At 62.4% G+C, this 15,819-nt stretch overlaps 1 protein-coding gene across 5 annotated transcripts in view; it reads left to right on the top strand.

The window, feature by feature from the left end:
- SYT7 (synaptotagmin 7) overlaps positions 1 to 15,819 on the top strand; it is a 59,335-nt gene that overhangs the window by 12,520 nt on the left and 30,996 nt on the right. For all 5 annotated transcript variants that reach the window (XM_084895856.1, XM_084895857.1, XM_084895855.1 and 2 more), the window contains exons 2-3: positions 10,951 to 11,054; positions 15,147 to 15,226. In XM_084895856.1, coding sequence (XP_084751982.1) covers positions 10,951 to 11,054; positions 15,147 to 15,226 — 184 coding nt within the window. The remainder of the gene's footprint in view (positions 1 to 10,950; positions 11,055 to 15,146; positions 15,227 to 15,819) is intronic.

Genomic DNA, 15,819 nt, shown 5'->3' with positions numbered 1-15,819 from the left:
GCACGGGTGCTGGGCAGCACCACAAGCTCCAGGCGCCAGATTGCCCCAGGAAGGGTGAGGGGGCGGCGGTGGGGGGGGGACAGTCTGCCAATTCCTTCCCAGTTCACCCAGCACCACCACAGAGGACCTTCTGTGCGGCTGCTCCGAGCGCAGTACCAGTGCCAGCCTCTAGGGGGCAGTGCCGCGGGCTCCCGGGAGGGAATGGAATGTGACATTGACTGGGGTGGGGAGGCTCTTAGTGTCTCAAGTTGGGCTGCTGACTGGGGACCTCCCTGGGAGAAAGGGAGTTCCTAGGTCTGATGGTCATTGGTCGCTCGGTGGGGCTTCAGCTTCAGGCTGATCTGGGAGGAATAGACAGTGGAAGGTGGGGCCCCTGTGCTGCAGTTCCCAAAAGGGTTTCGGGGGTTAGATCCCACTCGCCAGGAGCAGTGAGAACGGTGGCCTGGCAGAGGGCTCAGTCCAGGACCGTGTCCTACTTCAGCACCAAGGACAGAGGCAGCGGGCTGTGGCTGTGTCAGGACCACGGACAGGTCTCAGGCCGCGTGCTCAGGGGCTCTGTCCCGATCATGGGTTGCTATCCCTGAATACATGTAGAATGGCGCCTCTGATTAAGAATCTCAGCTGCCCTCTATCCTAACGAGGCGATTTAGGACCAGAGAAGTGAGTTCGTTGCTGAGGTCACACAGCCACCGTGACACAGAGAGTGGCCGGACTGGACTCAGATCCCCAGCTCTCTCTCCACCACTCCCACAACCAAATTCCCACTCGTTACCCACCCCCCACCCCCACTTCCTTCCTACACACCTCTAGGATCTGCCCCTAGGAGCTTTCACGCAGACACAGATTAAGTGTATCTCCATCCCCAGGTCATCCAACCCCCAGGTCAAGATCCCTAGCCCCCGTGGCTTTCATGGCTGTGAGCCTTGGGCGGAAGGGTGTTGGGGCCCGTAAGGGAGCCTGTGACCTGGGGGGGGGGGGGGGGGGGAGAGGGGCCGGAGGTTAAAATCGAGGGATCAGCATGAGGAGCTCTTAAGTGCTCCCAGATCCTCGAATAAAATACTGCGCACCGTTCCCACTCCGCTTCTTTGCAGCGTGTATTATTCATAACAATACGAGGCTGATTTAGGCCGAGGCACAACGATGTATTATTCATAGGAGTAACGAGTGGTCAAGGCCTGTACTTAATCATCACAGGCCCCTGGTCCTGCCCCCACCGCTCACTCCTGCCCGAGAGGCCCTCCACGGGGCCCCTCCTTCCCTGGCTCCCTGCTCGGAGCGGGCACCTGGCCCTGCTCACCCTGAGTGGCTTTGACCCTGATGACTTCCGGACTCAGTAGCTTTCTGAGGCCTGCAGATGGTTTATCTCCCTCTCCCCCTCTTTAAAAAACAAATATTTACATTTGATGTCAGAGAGGAAGGGAGAGGGAGAGAGAGCTAGAAACATCAACCATGAGAGAGAATCATGGATGGGCTGCCGCCTGCACCGGAATTGAACCTGGGACCCTTCAATCCACAAGCCGATGCTCTATCCACTGAGCCAAACCCGCTAGGACTCCCTCTACCCCTCTTTTGAGGCTAAAGACTGAAGCCTTCCCTAAGCCTCGAACTGTGGGAGGTGGGAGTGGCTGTGATGCGGGAAGGGGGTCACCAGGTAGAAGACACCCTAATCACCTCCCTTGAACACGACGGTGGAGGTAAATCCCTCTGAAAACTCCGGAGCACGTTGTGAACGGTTCTGCACGGGACAGATGTGAGCCACTGCTGCCAAGGCCGTGCTGTCTGCGGGGGGAGAGAGCAGAGGTGGAGAGGGGTGGGTGCGGTCCGGAGAGCTCGCCAGACCTCTCTCCCTGGTGAGGCTTGTGGGTCCGACCCGACATGCCCCCATCCGGTTTCTTGCAGGAACAGCTCCTGGCCCATCCGGGTCATCCTTCCTTCGCTGTTTACTCATTTCGCATCTCCTCTGCATCCTAAGCCGTCCGCATCCAGCCGGCCGCGGCAGCCCTGCCAGCCTTCTCTCCCTCGCCCGCGCGCATTATCTGTTTTTATTACAGTCAAGGTTGAAGAGGCCTGCTCGTCCTAGGCCCCTATTTTCGGCTCCTTTTAACTTTCCCAAACAATCCCCCAGGGCCTCCTCGGGTTCCAGCCTCCTTCCCGCCCTGGAGAGGCCGGAGGGGTTGTGGGTGGCGCCGGCCTTCTGAAGGACACAGAGAGAGCCCGTGGGGAGGGCATGGGAGCCGGGCCAAGGCCCAGCTTTCCCGGGAAACGAGAGCCTGGCTCGTTCCCTTCCTTTCCTTTTTCCCTTCTGCCCGCCCATCTCATTTCCTTTCTTCCCTGGAGCTGCCCCCACTCCCAAGGTGGGTGGCCTGGAGCTCCGCGCAGGGAGTTTCGGTGCCGGGAGAAGGCAGGGTATTCGTCATGACGGAGGCCTGGCGCTTTGCCCGGCTGTCTGGGCTCAGAGTGTAGCTCATTGGTTTTTCTGTTGCTGTCTCCCAACCAGGCCTTTTTCTGGTGTTTGTTTGTTTGTTTGTTTTTGTAGGGTCGGTAGGAGGGAGGGAGGTGGGCTAGGCACCAAACATATACCCCCATTCTCATGCCCAATGAGTCCTGGGCTGCAGGCTCTGCACCTGTAAATCCCCTCCCACCTTCTCCCACCCCCAGCTGCTCACGTGCACGGGAAGGGATGCCTCGTGGGGACACCTGGGACTCCAGCTTTCACTGCTTTTCACCGGACATCATCCTGCAGCCACCAAAGGAATTGGGGGGAGGGGGGTGTCCCTGAGGCATAATACGTCCCGGTGCAGAATCTGGTGGGAGCAGGCGGGTCAGAGGGGAAGCCACTGGCAGATGTATCCCCAACCACCTCCAACATCACTCTGCTTTCCCTCCAAGATGGTAGACAGGGCCCTGGGCACCCCACCCTGCTCTCCTGCTCACCCTCTGGCCAGCCTCAGGCACTCAGCCCCCCCACCCCCACCCCCACAACTGTAGGTAGACTGAGGCCAAGGTCTGGCCTGGTGGAGGGAGGAAGGAGCTGGGAAAGGTGTGTGAGAGGGGTTGGGGGGCTCTGAAATTCTTGGGGTAATGGGCATGGCCCTCTGGTCCGTTTTTTAGCTGCTCTTGATCCTGTGTTCTCTCCGTGTCTGTCTTCTCTTCCTGCTCCTTCGAACGACTCGTGTCCAGGCTCAGCTCCCAGGGGGTGGACCAGAGTGAGGGCCGCAGGGTTTGGGGTCTTACAGACGCCAAGGCCAGCCCTGGCCTCAGCTCTCCTCTGCGTGTGCTCGTGGGCAGAGAGCCCTTCGGAGCCTCGGCTTCTTCTTGTCAAATGAGCACAGGAGTGTTTCCCCTCAGAGGGGCGCTGGGGGCTGCGAGCGTGACTCAGCGCTGCGTGTGCATTAGTCACCAGGCGTACAGCCACTTGGGAAGGAGAGCAAGGGCCTGGGATATGGGGGTGCAGAAGAGGGGAGCCGTCTAGGCCGGGAAGGGGTGGTGGAGCAACAGCTTTGGCAAGGCTGGAGAGAGGGCGTGTGCAAATCAGCTCCGGGGCAAGCGCCCGTGTGCACAGGTTTCCCGCACATCCAGCAGCTTCTCGTCGGTGGGCGAGGGGAGACCCCCAAGCAAAGGGGAGACAGGATGTTGCCCTAGTGGCCCTGCTTGGGAAACAAGACTATTCCCAAGAAGAGGGAGGGTGGACGGAGGGGCAGTTAATTCAAGTTTGGAGAGGAAAGGGACGGCTGTGAGGGCATGTCATCAGGGAGGGCTTCCCGGAAGAGGTGGGCTTCCCTGCGGCCCTGAATAGCTTCAGGCTTCTGTTCAGCACTTGTCTGTCCAGCCTCTCCTGCGTACCAGACCCTGGGCTACAGAGATGAGCGATCTGCGGTCTCAGCCCTCCCGGTGCTCCCGGTGGGGGAAAGACATAGAAAGTGCTCTTAGCCCAAAGAAGAATTGCCGTAGGTCCAGGGGCGGCAGAAGGAAATGTGGGACGGAATGAAGGCCTCTTTGTCGGGGGACCCTGAGGGTAGAGAAGAGGGAGGGGCACTCCAGGCCCTGGGAACAGTGTGTGCCAAGTCTCAGGTGTGAGAGACGCTGGCCCTCCGGAAGGCGGGGAGCAGCGGGGTGTGGCTAGGCTGTGCCGTGCGGCACATTACACCATCTTATCACATCCTCGGCTCAGAGGACGCCACTGACGCTGGGAAGGGACAGGCTCAAGTTGCCTTAACTCCCCGGGCCCGTGTCTTCCTCCGTGGACTAGGAAGAGGGGTGTGTGTGTGTGTGTGTGTGTGGTACAAGGTCGTGGCGATCACACAGAATGGTGCAGCTGAACTTCCTGGCACAAAAGGCGCGCGCTCGGTGAATGTGACGTGTTCTGTGACCCTGACAGGACCCCAGCCGGGAGGCCAGGGGTTATTGTCATATTTAAAGGGAAAGCACTCGGGCCCAGCACGGGCCCTCCCAGGGTCACTGGCCAGGGCCGGGGGAGGGGGGGGACTTGAGCCCAGGTCGTCTGACTCCACGCCTGGTTTCCCTCCCACAGCTCTGCCTTAGGACAGACAGAATCTGAGCAGACATGTGCGGGCATAGGACGAAAACCCCAGGCTAGAGGAAGTGCATGAATACTGAGACCCCATGGATGGCAGAGTGGGCTGGGCATCTGCTCATGGCTATGACCATGTATGACCATGCATGGGGGGGTGAAGGTAAGCATGGGTGTTTGTGCAAGGAATAAGTCACTGTGGCACGCACGCGCGTGTGTGTGTATGTGTGTGTGTGTGTGTGTGTGTGTGTTTGCACACATGGGTTCCCATGCATGTTTATTGTGTGAGTATGAACATGGATATCTGTGCAAGGAGTCTCTGTGGCTCGTGTATGTATGTGTGCGTGCTTGGGTGTCTGTGCCAACGGTGAGTCTCCGGGGTGTGTGTGTGTGTGTGTGTGTGCATGCGTGTGTGAGAGAGCCATGGTGTCTGTGTCTGTGGCCTGTGTACGTGTGCCCTCTCCTCTGGCTCCCTGCCCACTCCCCGCGGGGTAGCTGGCGAGCTTGCCCTCAGAAGTCCGTTCCCTCACACAGCTCCCCGGGGCCTCCCAGCAGCCCGTGGCCCTGTTTGATTCTGTTCATCCATAAATCATGGCTCGCTGAGGAGATGAGAAAACTTGGGAGTGGGGGCAGGTCCCTGGCAAGGGATGGGTCCGTCTTCAGCGCTCACCTGCAGCCCAGCCTGCTTCCAGCTGCCACCCACCCCAGCCCCCGCGGCCTCCGCCCTCCCCTCTCCTCGCCCTACGCATTCAACTGAAGCTGCTCTTGTCCAAGCCCCGGGCCCGCCCGTCCTGAGTCAGGGACTGGGCGGGGGCAGGAGCACAGAATTAAGACGTGAACCGCCCCCCACCCCCCGCCTCTGCTGTCCTCTGGGGACAACTAGATGTGTGTATCTAGTTCAGTATTTCAGCACTCACCGAGTGCCCACTCCGTGCCCAGAGGTCTCCTGCGCGGAGCTGTGGTAATGGCTAGCACTTACTGCCTCCGTATCCCGCATCAGGCTGAGCACATTCGGGGTGCTAATTCCTTTAAACCCCACAACCGTCCGAGGAGGCCTGCACTATTGCGAGCCCCCACTTACAGAGGGGAAACCACGCATACACAGGTCAGGTCCCAGGGCTTGGAGGAATAAGAGCGTGAGTCTGAGCCCAGACAGCCTGGCTCCAGAGCTGGGCACTTCATCACCGCCCCTAAAAGCAGGGCAGGCACCATGGAGGGGGGGCCAGAGGCAGGAGAAGCTCCTTCTCACTGAGGAGGTTCTGGAGGGCTCCTGTAGGAGGCGCTGTTCCCCTGGCCTGGAAAAACCAGGGGGTGTCAGGCAAATGCCCTTGCCGGTGTGGCTCAGCATCGGCCTGTGGACTGAAGGGTCCCAGGTTCAATTCTGGTCAAAGACACATGCCCGGGTTACAGTCTTGATCCCCAGGGGGGGGGGGGGGTGTTCTGTAGGGTGCAGAAGGCAGCGATCCATGATTCTCTCTCATCACTGATGTTTCTCTCTCTCTCTTCCTCTCCCTTTCTCTCTGAAATCAACATATATATTTAAAATAAGGAATTGTCAGGCAAAGATGGGCATGAGGGAAGAACGGAAGAAGGGTGTGTGTGTGTGTGTGTGTGTGTGTGTGTGTGTGTGTAAGAGAGGTTCTCAAACCTCCCGTCTCTTCTCTGTCTTGTTTGGTGACATGGGATAACAAAGACAGGCATTGAACATTCAACCAATGTCTACCGAGTGCCAGCCTGTCACCGAGGATCCTGGAACAACAGAGCAGGGCCCCTGCCTTCTCGGACCCTGTAGTCTGGTACACAGTAGGTGCTTAATACATGGCAGCCTCTATTATCATCATTCCTCCTAGTGGCCTGGGGTTCCTCCCCACTCATCCTGGTGACAAGCATGTATTGAGCACCGCCTATGGGCTCCGCTCTGTCCATGGTGCTGGGCAGACAGAGGGAAGACTGTGGGTGAGCATCTCGCCCACCCTGAGGTGGGCCGCCTCCTGGGGTGCCCAGGCTGCACCCCGCCAGCTCCTCGGGGAGTGGCGTGGGTAGGTAGGAGCCCAGGCTCTCCCCACAGGACCTGGCCGAGCCTATAGGTCTCCGTCCGATGATCGTGAATCCTGAGCCCTAATCAGCTGACATGCCCGCCACAGGCCTGGGCTCAGGGGCAGCAGGGTGCCCAAGCTCACCCCTCACTCCCAGGACACCCCTGCGATGGGAGCCAGGAGGCCTGGTCCTCCTCCCCCTGCCTCCCCCTGCCTCCCGGGTCTCACGATGCCCTCGGTCTGCCCTTGTCTGTCTCCCCTCCCCTCGCCCCCCGGGACCCAGGGTGTCTCCTCCGCCCAGGGACAGGTCGTGGAGCTCGGCGCTGTCAGAAGGCTGGCGAGGGCGGCAATATTTTCTTTCCCCGAGTGTGAATGTGCTGACACTAAGGGGACTTGAAACCATGCATGTCACCGGAGAGAGGTTTCGAAGGGCAGGGGCGGCTTTGCCTGGAGACAGCTGGAGGGGACATGAGAGCTGTCAGCAGGGATTTGGGGCCGGCGTGTGGCAGAGGGAGCGGCAAGCCGAGGGCCGGGAGGGAGGGCTCCGGGGAGGCGGGTCCAGCCAGCAGGAGGCGCCGCAGCCCTCCCGTGCCCATCCCTGAGCCTGTCTCCTGTGAAGCGACTTCCTGTGGTTGCCCCAAGGGGGATGGGGGAGCATTGCACCCCAATAGGCTGGCCTCATCATTTCCAAGGTTCCATCCAGCCCCAGACCCTGCAACCCCACGCCCTGGGGACGGCTCGCTCTGGCTGGCAGGGGAGGACACACTGGCCCCCTGATGGCAGCGCCATGCGTCGGCCGAGGAAGGCACGTCACTTACTCACAGCCTCAGTGCAATTTGCAATGGCAAGCGTTTCCCGGGCCCCGCGGGCTGAGCAGGGGATGCTGGGAGCCTGGCGGGGAGAGGGCACTGCGTGGAAGGCCGTACTGCAGGGTCCCAGGGCCCTGATCCCGGGACAGGGCTCACCATCCTGAGCAACCCCCCAAGAGGGGAGACGGGGAAAGAAGTGCCGCTGCGTAGGTTGAAGGGGACTTGTGGTGCCACAGCCTCACCTACTCCGCTCCCGCCTCCTTACTCTGGAGGGGTTCCCTGGAACCCCAGGTGTTCCCAAAAGCACCCAGAGCTGGGGTACAGGCTCAAACCCTGGCTCCACCACCTGCTCTCTGAAGGACCCTGGACAGGGGGCGTGACCCCTCTGTGCCTCCATTTCCCCCTTTGTAAACTAGGGATAGCCACACCGCCGACCTCCGTTGCTGTGAGCACTGCGTTGTTCCCGCACGTGGAGCATCTCGGACACCTGCTTGTCATCAGAGCGAGGAAGGGCCGGCTCTGGCACAGCTGAGAGCACTGACCGACCTCCTTTGCTCTTGCTGTTCCCTCTGCCCAGAATATGCTGCCCTCACCTCACCCCCAGCCCCCAGACCACACCAAAGGCCCTCTCCTCCGGGAAGCCCTCCCAGATAGCTCCCTCATCCGACTGTCACTTCATCTGTGTGCCCCCAGAGCCCTCTGTTTACACCCGAGACAAAACTAACACCAACAACCCTAGTAACCATGCCGATCTATGAGTGCTAGCAGCAACCCCAGATCGGACAGCGTTTTTATCTTTATGAAGGAGGAAACGGAGACACGGTGGTGAAGGCACTGGGCCAAGGCTGTTAAGAAAGAGAGGCTTGTCAACTCTCATTGAAAAGTAAATTTAGAAGAATATATGTTCTCTTTTTTTTTTTTTTTTTAATTATCATTTTGTAAATGAGGCAGCGGCTGTGCTCACACTTGGGTCTTTCCTCGGGTCTGTCGGAGTCTGGAGCTCCAGGCTGGCGGCTGCTGCTCCCCGGTTCTGGGGCACTGGCTTGCGAAGGTGTAAACGCCGGTTTCCGGCCTGTCCCCGGTGCCCGGGGAGGTGCTCCGTAGAGAATAGCTGAAGAAAGCTCAACTCGAGGTGGGATTTACTTTACTGAGGAGGGAGTTCAACAAAGGAAGGTGTGCCTAGCTGGTTTGGCTCAGTGGATAGAGCGTGTTGGACTGCGGACTGGAAGGGCACATGCTCAGGTTGCGGGCTCCATCCCCAGTAGGGGGCGTGCAGGAGGCAGCCGATCAATGATTCTTTCTCTCTCATCATTGATGTTTCTCTCTCTCTCTCTCTCTCTCTCTCCCTCTTCCTTTCTCTCTGAAATCAATAAAAATATATTTTTTAAAAAACAAAGGAAGGTGTGGGGTCACCTGCTCTCCCCCTCCCCCAGGCCCTTCCGGTGAGGCCGGGCCAGGTCCCGTGGAGGGAGCTGGGCAAAGTGCAGGCCCACTTCCCGAAAGGCACCCCTGCCCACCTCCTCACCGCAGCCCTGCGTCTCGGGCCTGGTGACCTGCCCTGCGGAACGTGGCCGTCACTCTCCCCCTCCCCTCCCCCAGAGGCTGGAGGGTGAAGATGGAGCCTCCGTTTGTCCTGAGAACTTCAGCGAACGTGCTCTCCCGCCCGCGGAGGGAGGGGCAGGCCGGTTCTTTGGGGTCTGGGCTGCCGGGGCCAGAGCTCCTGAGAGCTGTGCGCCATGAGGGTGACTGTGGCCGGGCTGCAGGGCGTCTGGGGGCTGAGGCTGTGGGCTCGGGCGAGAGGAAGTTTCGTTGAGGTGGGAGACAGGCGAGGGCGGCCTTTCCCCACAGCTGGGAGGCTCCGGAAATGGGAACGGAGAGGGGGGCCCACGCAGGATCCTAGGGAGAGCAGGTAGCGAACCAGGTGCCCGGGGCCCTGGAGTGGTGATGGGGGGAGCCCCGATGGCTCTGAGAGCTGGGGGTGACCTCTGGGCCCTCTCTCTAGGCCCCCCCAGCAAAGCAAGAGGAAGAGCCCAGAAGCTAACACCTCAGGAACCAGGAGCAGACAGACAGCTGTCATCCACTCACAGAGACCGTCCCCCTGGCCCTGGAAGTCCCACGCAGGCTCCTCTGTAAACAGCCGCGTCTCCTTGCCTTTCGGACGCAGGTTTACAGAGCACGTGTGATCGGGTGCCGCTCTCACCAACTCCCTCACATGACCGTTTCCGGTCATGTTTCACCTTCCTGATGGATGGTTTGGGCTCGTGGGTACACCCCCACTGCGTGACGGCAGGGAGGGGGTTTATCTGCGTTGCAGGGGAGCACACGGGCGGTTATGTGACTCGCCCTCAGCCATGCGGCGAGCAGGAGACGCCATTTGTGCAGAAACCTGTCACTTTCCTCCCCGGGCAGGCCCACGAGGCTCCCATCCCTGAGGTCCCGGCCTGTGGAGAGCGGCCACAGCGTTTGGACAGGTTCGAGCCCGGGACTAAGGAGAGGGCACGGTCCTCTCGTGGCAAAGCCACGTGCAAGTCCCAGCACAGTGACAGCCAAAGGCTGCGGCTGTAAGTCTGACCTGATGGTCCGAACCTGTGGCCCCACGTGGCTGAGTGGTGTGGCTGCGGGAGGTGCAGCAAGGAAACAAAACTTGATCAGGTGCCTGTAATTGAGTGGATTTGAAACCCACGAGAACACTGTAAACATCTTTCCCACGCCCCTCCTTGGCCTCGTGGGATCTGGCTATAAAATAAAGACTCGGCTCGCAGACGGTGGCACTGTGTCTCTCATCAGAGGGCAGTGTTTCACCTAGCCCCCGGTGGGACACTGCCCTCTGATGCCTGTCTTTTCTAACCCTTCACCGCCTCCCCTCGCTCCCCACCCCCCTCAGGTTCACCCCTGGCGTGGCACACAGGACCTCTGAGCTCTCAGAGACTGTCCACCAGGGGCACCGAGGCTCAGGGAGGGGAAGGGAGGTGGGCTAAGCAAAGCTGGGCTAAGGGGGTGAGGGCTGATCACAGGGGTCCAGAGCTCTCCTCCTGGACTCTACATGTGGCTCTTGAGTCTCGGCCAGACACTTAAGAGTCTGTCAGTGCCCACAGGGCAGATGCCCTCAGCGGGATTGTAGGAGCCGAGCGCCTTTGGGCAGATTTGGCTGGAGCTCAGAGCTCAGGCTGGCGAGTGCTGAGTGTGAAGGCCTGGGGGAGCAGTGGCTGTGTTAGTGGGTCTGGAGGCCTGTGGGGCCGGCAGGGCTGGGAGCTCGCTGGCTTCTCCCTTGGAGGGTGTCACGTTTGGGGCGGGCGGGGGGGGGGTGGTGATATGGAGCCTGGGCTCACACAGGGCCCGGGCAGGGAGAGAACGGTAACTATGTCAACCAGCACAACTGTCTCGTTTTGCAGATGAGGGAGAGCGGAGAGCCCCTAGGGTGGGCTGCCGGCAGAGCTTGGGGCTAAGCTCCCAGGGTGGGGGTCAGCTGCAAGGGCGGGTGGGCAGCGTGGTGGTTCTGAGGGCTCCGGGCTGAGGGGGGATGGCTGGCCACCCAGCCAATAAGGGTCTGACCTATGCATGTCCTCCTCCCCAGGGGCGCCCACCCGCGACGTCCTGCTGGTCTCGGCCATCATCACCGTCAGCCTTAGCGTGACTATCCTCCTCTGCGGCCTCTGCCACTGGTGTCAGCGCAAACTGGTGAGGCTCCCGCCCCCAACAGCTGCAGGCTTGTGAAGGCTCTGCTCTCCTCCATCTCCATCGCTTGCAGATGGCCCACCTGTCTGTCCTCCGAGGCAGGCGCACCTGATGGACGTTCCCGCCGCACGTGCGCGCTGCGCTGGCCCGGGCGCTGGCCACGTAGGTCCGTGTGGACACCCAGAGCCCACACCTGCGGACATTCGTGGAGAGGCGGGTCTCGCGGGCCATCTCACGCGCCCCGCCTCCCGCAGGAAGAGCCGCAGGCACACACGCTCGGACTGAGAATGGGCGCCCCCTCCCCTTCCCCCCCTCCCTCCGCCCTCCCTCCTCCCCCTCCCCGGGGGCGGGGCCGGGCCAGCGTCCTGGCCAGTGAGGCGGCTGCGCCAGCCTCGCCCCTCCCCCGCGCCACACATCCATCCCGGCGCCCGGGTTTGTACAAGCACAAGCGGCTCCTTCCGCTCTCAGTGGGCCCGGGGATTGACGAGCGGATCGGGCATCAATAAGTAACGAGATGGTCAGGAGGGACATCCATCACCGAGGGCGCCGGGGCGGAGCGGGGCTCAGCCGCCTGCCCGCAGCCCGCAGCCCGCAGCCCGCGGCCGGGGTGGGGGCTGCCCCCGAGACCCTCCGCCCTTCCCCGTCCCGCCCCCGGCCCAGAGTGCGGTGGGGCGGGAGGAACTGCGGGGACACCCCCTCCAGGGTGGGCTGGAGGTGGCCCGGTGTGGGGCTTCCCAGGGTTAGGTCAGAAGGGTCCCTGCTCAGCCGCAGAGGCGGCGGCGGCGGGGGCGGCGGCGGGGGGCACCCTCCTGTGAGGGAGAAGGCGCAGACCCCTGGGGAGCCCGGCACGCTTCCCCGCAGGAACCCCAGCTCAGGACCTGGGACTGGGACTCCTTCCTGAGATGCACGGCTTAAGGCAGCTCTTTCTGCCCCGCCCCCACCTCCATCCCCGCCCCACCTCTACCCCCATCTGTGTGCGTGTGCGTGTGCGTGTGCGTGTGTGTGTGTGTGTGTGTGTGTGTGTGTATGTGCGCGCGCGCGCTCGCCCCCGTCTGCGGGCCGGCTGTTCCCGCAGGTGGAGCCAGGCTGGCCGCCCCGCATTGTTCCTGGATCTCCTAGGGCTGCTTCATCTCAGAATTCCAGGGGCGGTGGAGGGTAGGGAGTGGAGGGGTGGCCACGTGCCCATGTGCAAGCGTGTCCTCGAGGCCTTGGGAGTGGCTGAGCGCACATGGCAGCCTGGGTGTCTGGTTGGGCGGGCTGTCTGTCCGGATTGGAGGGCAGGTGAAGGTGTGTGAGCAGGTGCTATGGTGCCCTTGAGTGTGTGTGTGTTTGGGGGGGGGGGGTGTCTTAGTGCTGAGTATATCCACTTTGAGGGTATTGGTGCAGTGTGTGTGTCTGTGTAATATGTGTCTGTGTAATATGTGTCTGTGTGTGTGTGTGTAGTATGTGTCTGTGTGAGAGTGAGTGTGTGTGTAGTATGTGTCTGTGTGAGAGTGAGTGTGTGTCTGTGTGAGTGTATGTGTGTCTGTGTATGTAGTGAGAACCTCACCCTGCCCCCACTCACCTGGGGGCACAGGAATTCAAGGACAATAGCTTTGTAGCAGGTGGGCAGCTGAGAGATAAAGAACCTCCCTGGGGCCTCAAACTCCTGCCCCCCTCCTACCCCCCACCCCCACCCCCATCCAGCCTAGAACTTCCCCCAGAGTCCAAGCCACACTGTCCTGACTTTCTCTGAGCTGCCCAAGCCCTCAGCCTGCCCCCCCTCCCCCCCCGGGGCTGCAGAGTCAGGGAGCCCCACTCCCAGGCCGTCCCCATGCTCCACGGAAGGGGCTTGAAGGGGCCCGAACACTTCCCTGGCTCCTTCCCGCCCGTCCCCTCTGCAGCAGTGACGTGTGCCCTCGCAGCCCAGATCTCATTTCCAAACATTAATAACTTCCTTAATCTCCAGCTGGCTTTTTCCAGCTTGGCTGCCAAGCCCTCCTGCCGAGCGGGCTGGTGGCGTGGGGTCTCCTGGACCCTGCTTAGGGTTTTCTCCATGCCCCATGCACTTCCCCTGTCCCCCAAGTCAAGTTTCCGCACAATTCCTGTCCCCCAGCCCCCCAGCCCCCCAGCCCCACTGCAGTGACAGCGGCAGCCGGAGGGGGGGCTCTCTGAGCTGTGGAAGGCGGAGCGGCCGTGGGGGAAGCGGGCCAGCCCACCCCAGCTATGCCCGGTCTGGGAAGGACAGGGACGGCCTCAGGAGGGGGTGCTGATGGGCAAGTTCCCCGCCAAGACTAGGAAGAAAGCGGGGGGGGGGGGGGGGGGGGAGGGGAGGGTTCCTCAGCCGGAGCCTCGCACTGCCGGGAGTGCTGGAGGATAGTGGGGGTGAGTCCTGCCTGAGGGTCACCCCAAGGAGAGCCCTTGGCCACCACGGACCGGCTCTCGGCTCTGACTGTCCCAGTTGGAACTGGGAATTTCTTGGGGTCAGAGCTGGAGCTGAGAACTGGCAGCTTTTGTGGACCCAGAGGGTCCAGCTCTTAACTCATAAGGTTCTGGCTCCGAGGCAACAGCTAGGGTGGGGGGATTCCTGGGGCGGGGGGGGGGGGCAGTGACAGCTGTGCTGGGAGGCGGCAGCATGCCCCCGGCTCTTCCCCTGACGCCACCCCAGCGCGGGGAGGAAGGGGAGGCGGCCGAGACACGGGCAACCAGGATGGCACGGAGCATGAGGCCTGGGACCAGGATCCTGGCACCCAGACACCCAGGGGTGCTGAGGGTGAATGAGGCCCCTGACTGCACACACACCCTGCGGGGAGCTCAAGGACACGGACCCCAAGCAGGTGGCTCTGTGCCCTGTGCCCAGTCAGGGGCTGCGGCTGGCAGGAGCCAGGGAGCACACCCGTGTGGCTCCTGTTTGCTCCGGGGCGAGGGGAATGATTGACTTGTGGCCGTGGTGTCGGTGCCCACGCCTGCATGTGGAGAAACGTGTGTGTGTGTACGCGTGTGTGCGTGTACGTGCCTGTGTTCCCACTGGGCAGGGACAGGCAAGTGTCCGGTGGGAGAGGGGTCTGCGGGGGCAGCTCCAGCCTCCCCACGGCCCCTCCCCAGCCGCCCACGCCAGCCCGGCCTGGCCAGACCTGTGGCCCGGGGCGCACTGAGGCGGCAGCGGCAGCGGGAATGCTAATGGTGCCAGGCTCCGCACGAACTAAATTTAGAAACCCGACCAAGAAGGTGAATGGCGCTCACCTTCCGGGCAGCAGGCCCAGCCGCCACCGCTGCAGCCTCGGCCCGTCCTCCAGCCAGGGATGGGGTGCCCCGCATTCCGCCTGCCGCCCCGCCCAGCCCCAGGCTGGAGTGAAGCACCCTGGGGGGCTGCCTTCTCACAGGGAGCGTGTTCTGGCCCTGCCCCACCTCCCAGCCCCGGGCACCAGGCCCCCGGGCAGCCCCCCGACAGTGAGGGTACAGCCTGGGCAGGACTGGGCACAGGCCTCCTCCCCACCCCCGTGGCTCACGTCACTGGCCGCTGCCAGCCTTGCCCTGCGGGTGCCGCCCCACCATCTGGGCAGTGACGGGCCGTGTGACGTAGCCGGTGAGTGGCCAGGAGAGCCATCTGTCTGGGCGGAGGGAGACGTGCTCTGGGAGCCGGGCCAGAGCGACAGGAGGACAGGAGAGGCCCCGGGCTGGGCGTCAGGGATGGGGTGCAGGTCAAGGGGGTGGGGCAGGTCTTGGGACCCATTGAGGCCCAGGAAGTGCCAACCAAAGAGCAGGCACTGGTGAAGCTGGCACCCCACAGTGTGGCACCCTCACCTTGGCCTCTGACCTTGTCACCAAGGCTGAGCTCCAGTCTGCCCCCTACCCCAGGAGGAGTACCCGCTACCCAGGGGGGCACCCCACTGCCCCAGGGGGAGTACCACACTATTCCAGGGGGAGTACCCACTACCCAGGGGGCACCACACTTCCCCAGGGGGAGTGCCCCGCTATCCCAGGGGGAGTACCACACTATTCCAGGGGGTGTACCCTACTACCTCAAGGGGAGCCCCCACTATTCCAGGGGGAGCCTGTTCATGGAGGCAGGAGGGTGCGGCCGGGTCCAGGAGTGACGCGGTGCTCTCTCCGTAGGGCAAGCGCTACAAGAACTCCTTGGAGACGGTGGGCACACCAGACTCGGGGCGCGGGCGCAGTGAGAAGAAGGCCATCAAGTAGGTGCCAGCCTTGGGGTTGGGTGTGGGGGTGGGGGAGTGCAGGCAGCCCCAGTGGGAGGAGCCCGACGCTCCCTACATCTGCACCTGCCACACACGTCAGCGCCCCTCCACCCTGTGCTGTGCTCGCTCCCCACCCGCACACACCCTGTGCCTCGGGGGGCTCCAGGCACCACCTCCTCTGCCTGTGCCCCCCAGACCCTCACAGTGTCCAGGCCCCCAGCCCCATTTCTGGCCACTCTCCCCACACTGTCCTCCCTCAGCCCTGGCTGCTGATCCCTCCACCCACCCTTCACATCACACATCCCGCGCCCAACCCCGCCCAGCCCCCCTCTCTTCTCGGACCCTGTCAGTGTTCTCAGGGTGACCTCAGGGGGCGCTGGTAATAGGGAAGCTCCCCTCCCCCGTCCCCAGAGACTGTCCTGCTGCCTCTGACCCCGTTTTTGCTCTAAGCGCCCTTTCAAGTAAGCAGGTCAGCCTTCCCCTGTGTCCCACCTGGGCCCGCCCACTGTGAGGGTCTGTGGGGGACACCCGGAGACGCCCCTGCCCCACCTGGCCGGGGGCACTGTGCCCCCTGGCCGATGGCCCTGGTC

The sequence above is a fragment of the Pipistrellus hanaki genome, assembly GCF_964339955.1.
Source record: "Pipistrellus hanaki genome assembly, chromosome: 9".
Taxonomy (NCBI): domain Eukaryota; kingdom Metazoa; phylum Chordata; class Mammalia; order Chiroptera; family Vespertilionidae; genus Pipistrellus; species Pipistrellus hanaki.
The sequence above is the reverse complement of the archived record's forward strand: the minus strand, read 5'-3'. Positions and strand labels throughout refer to the sequence as shown.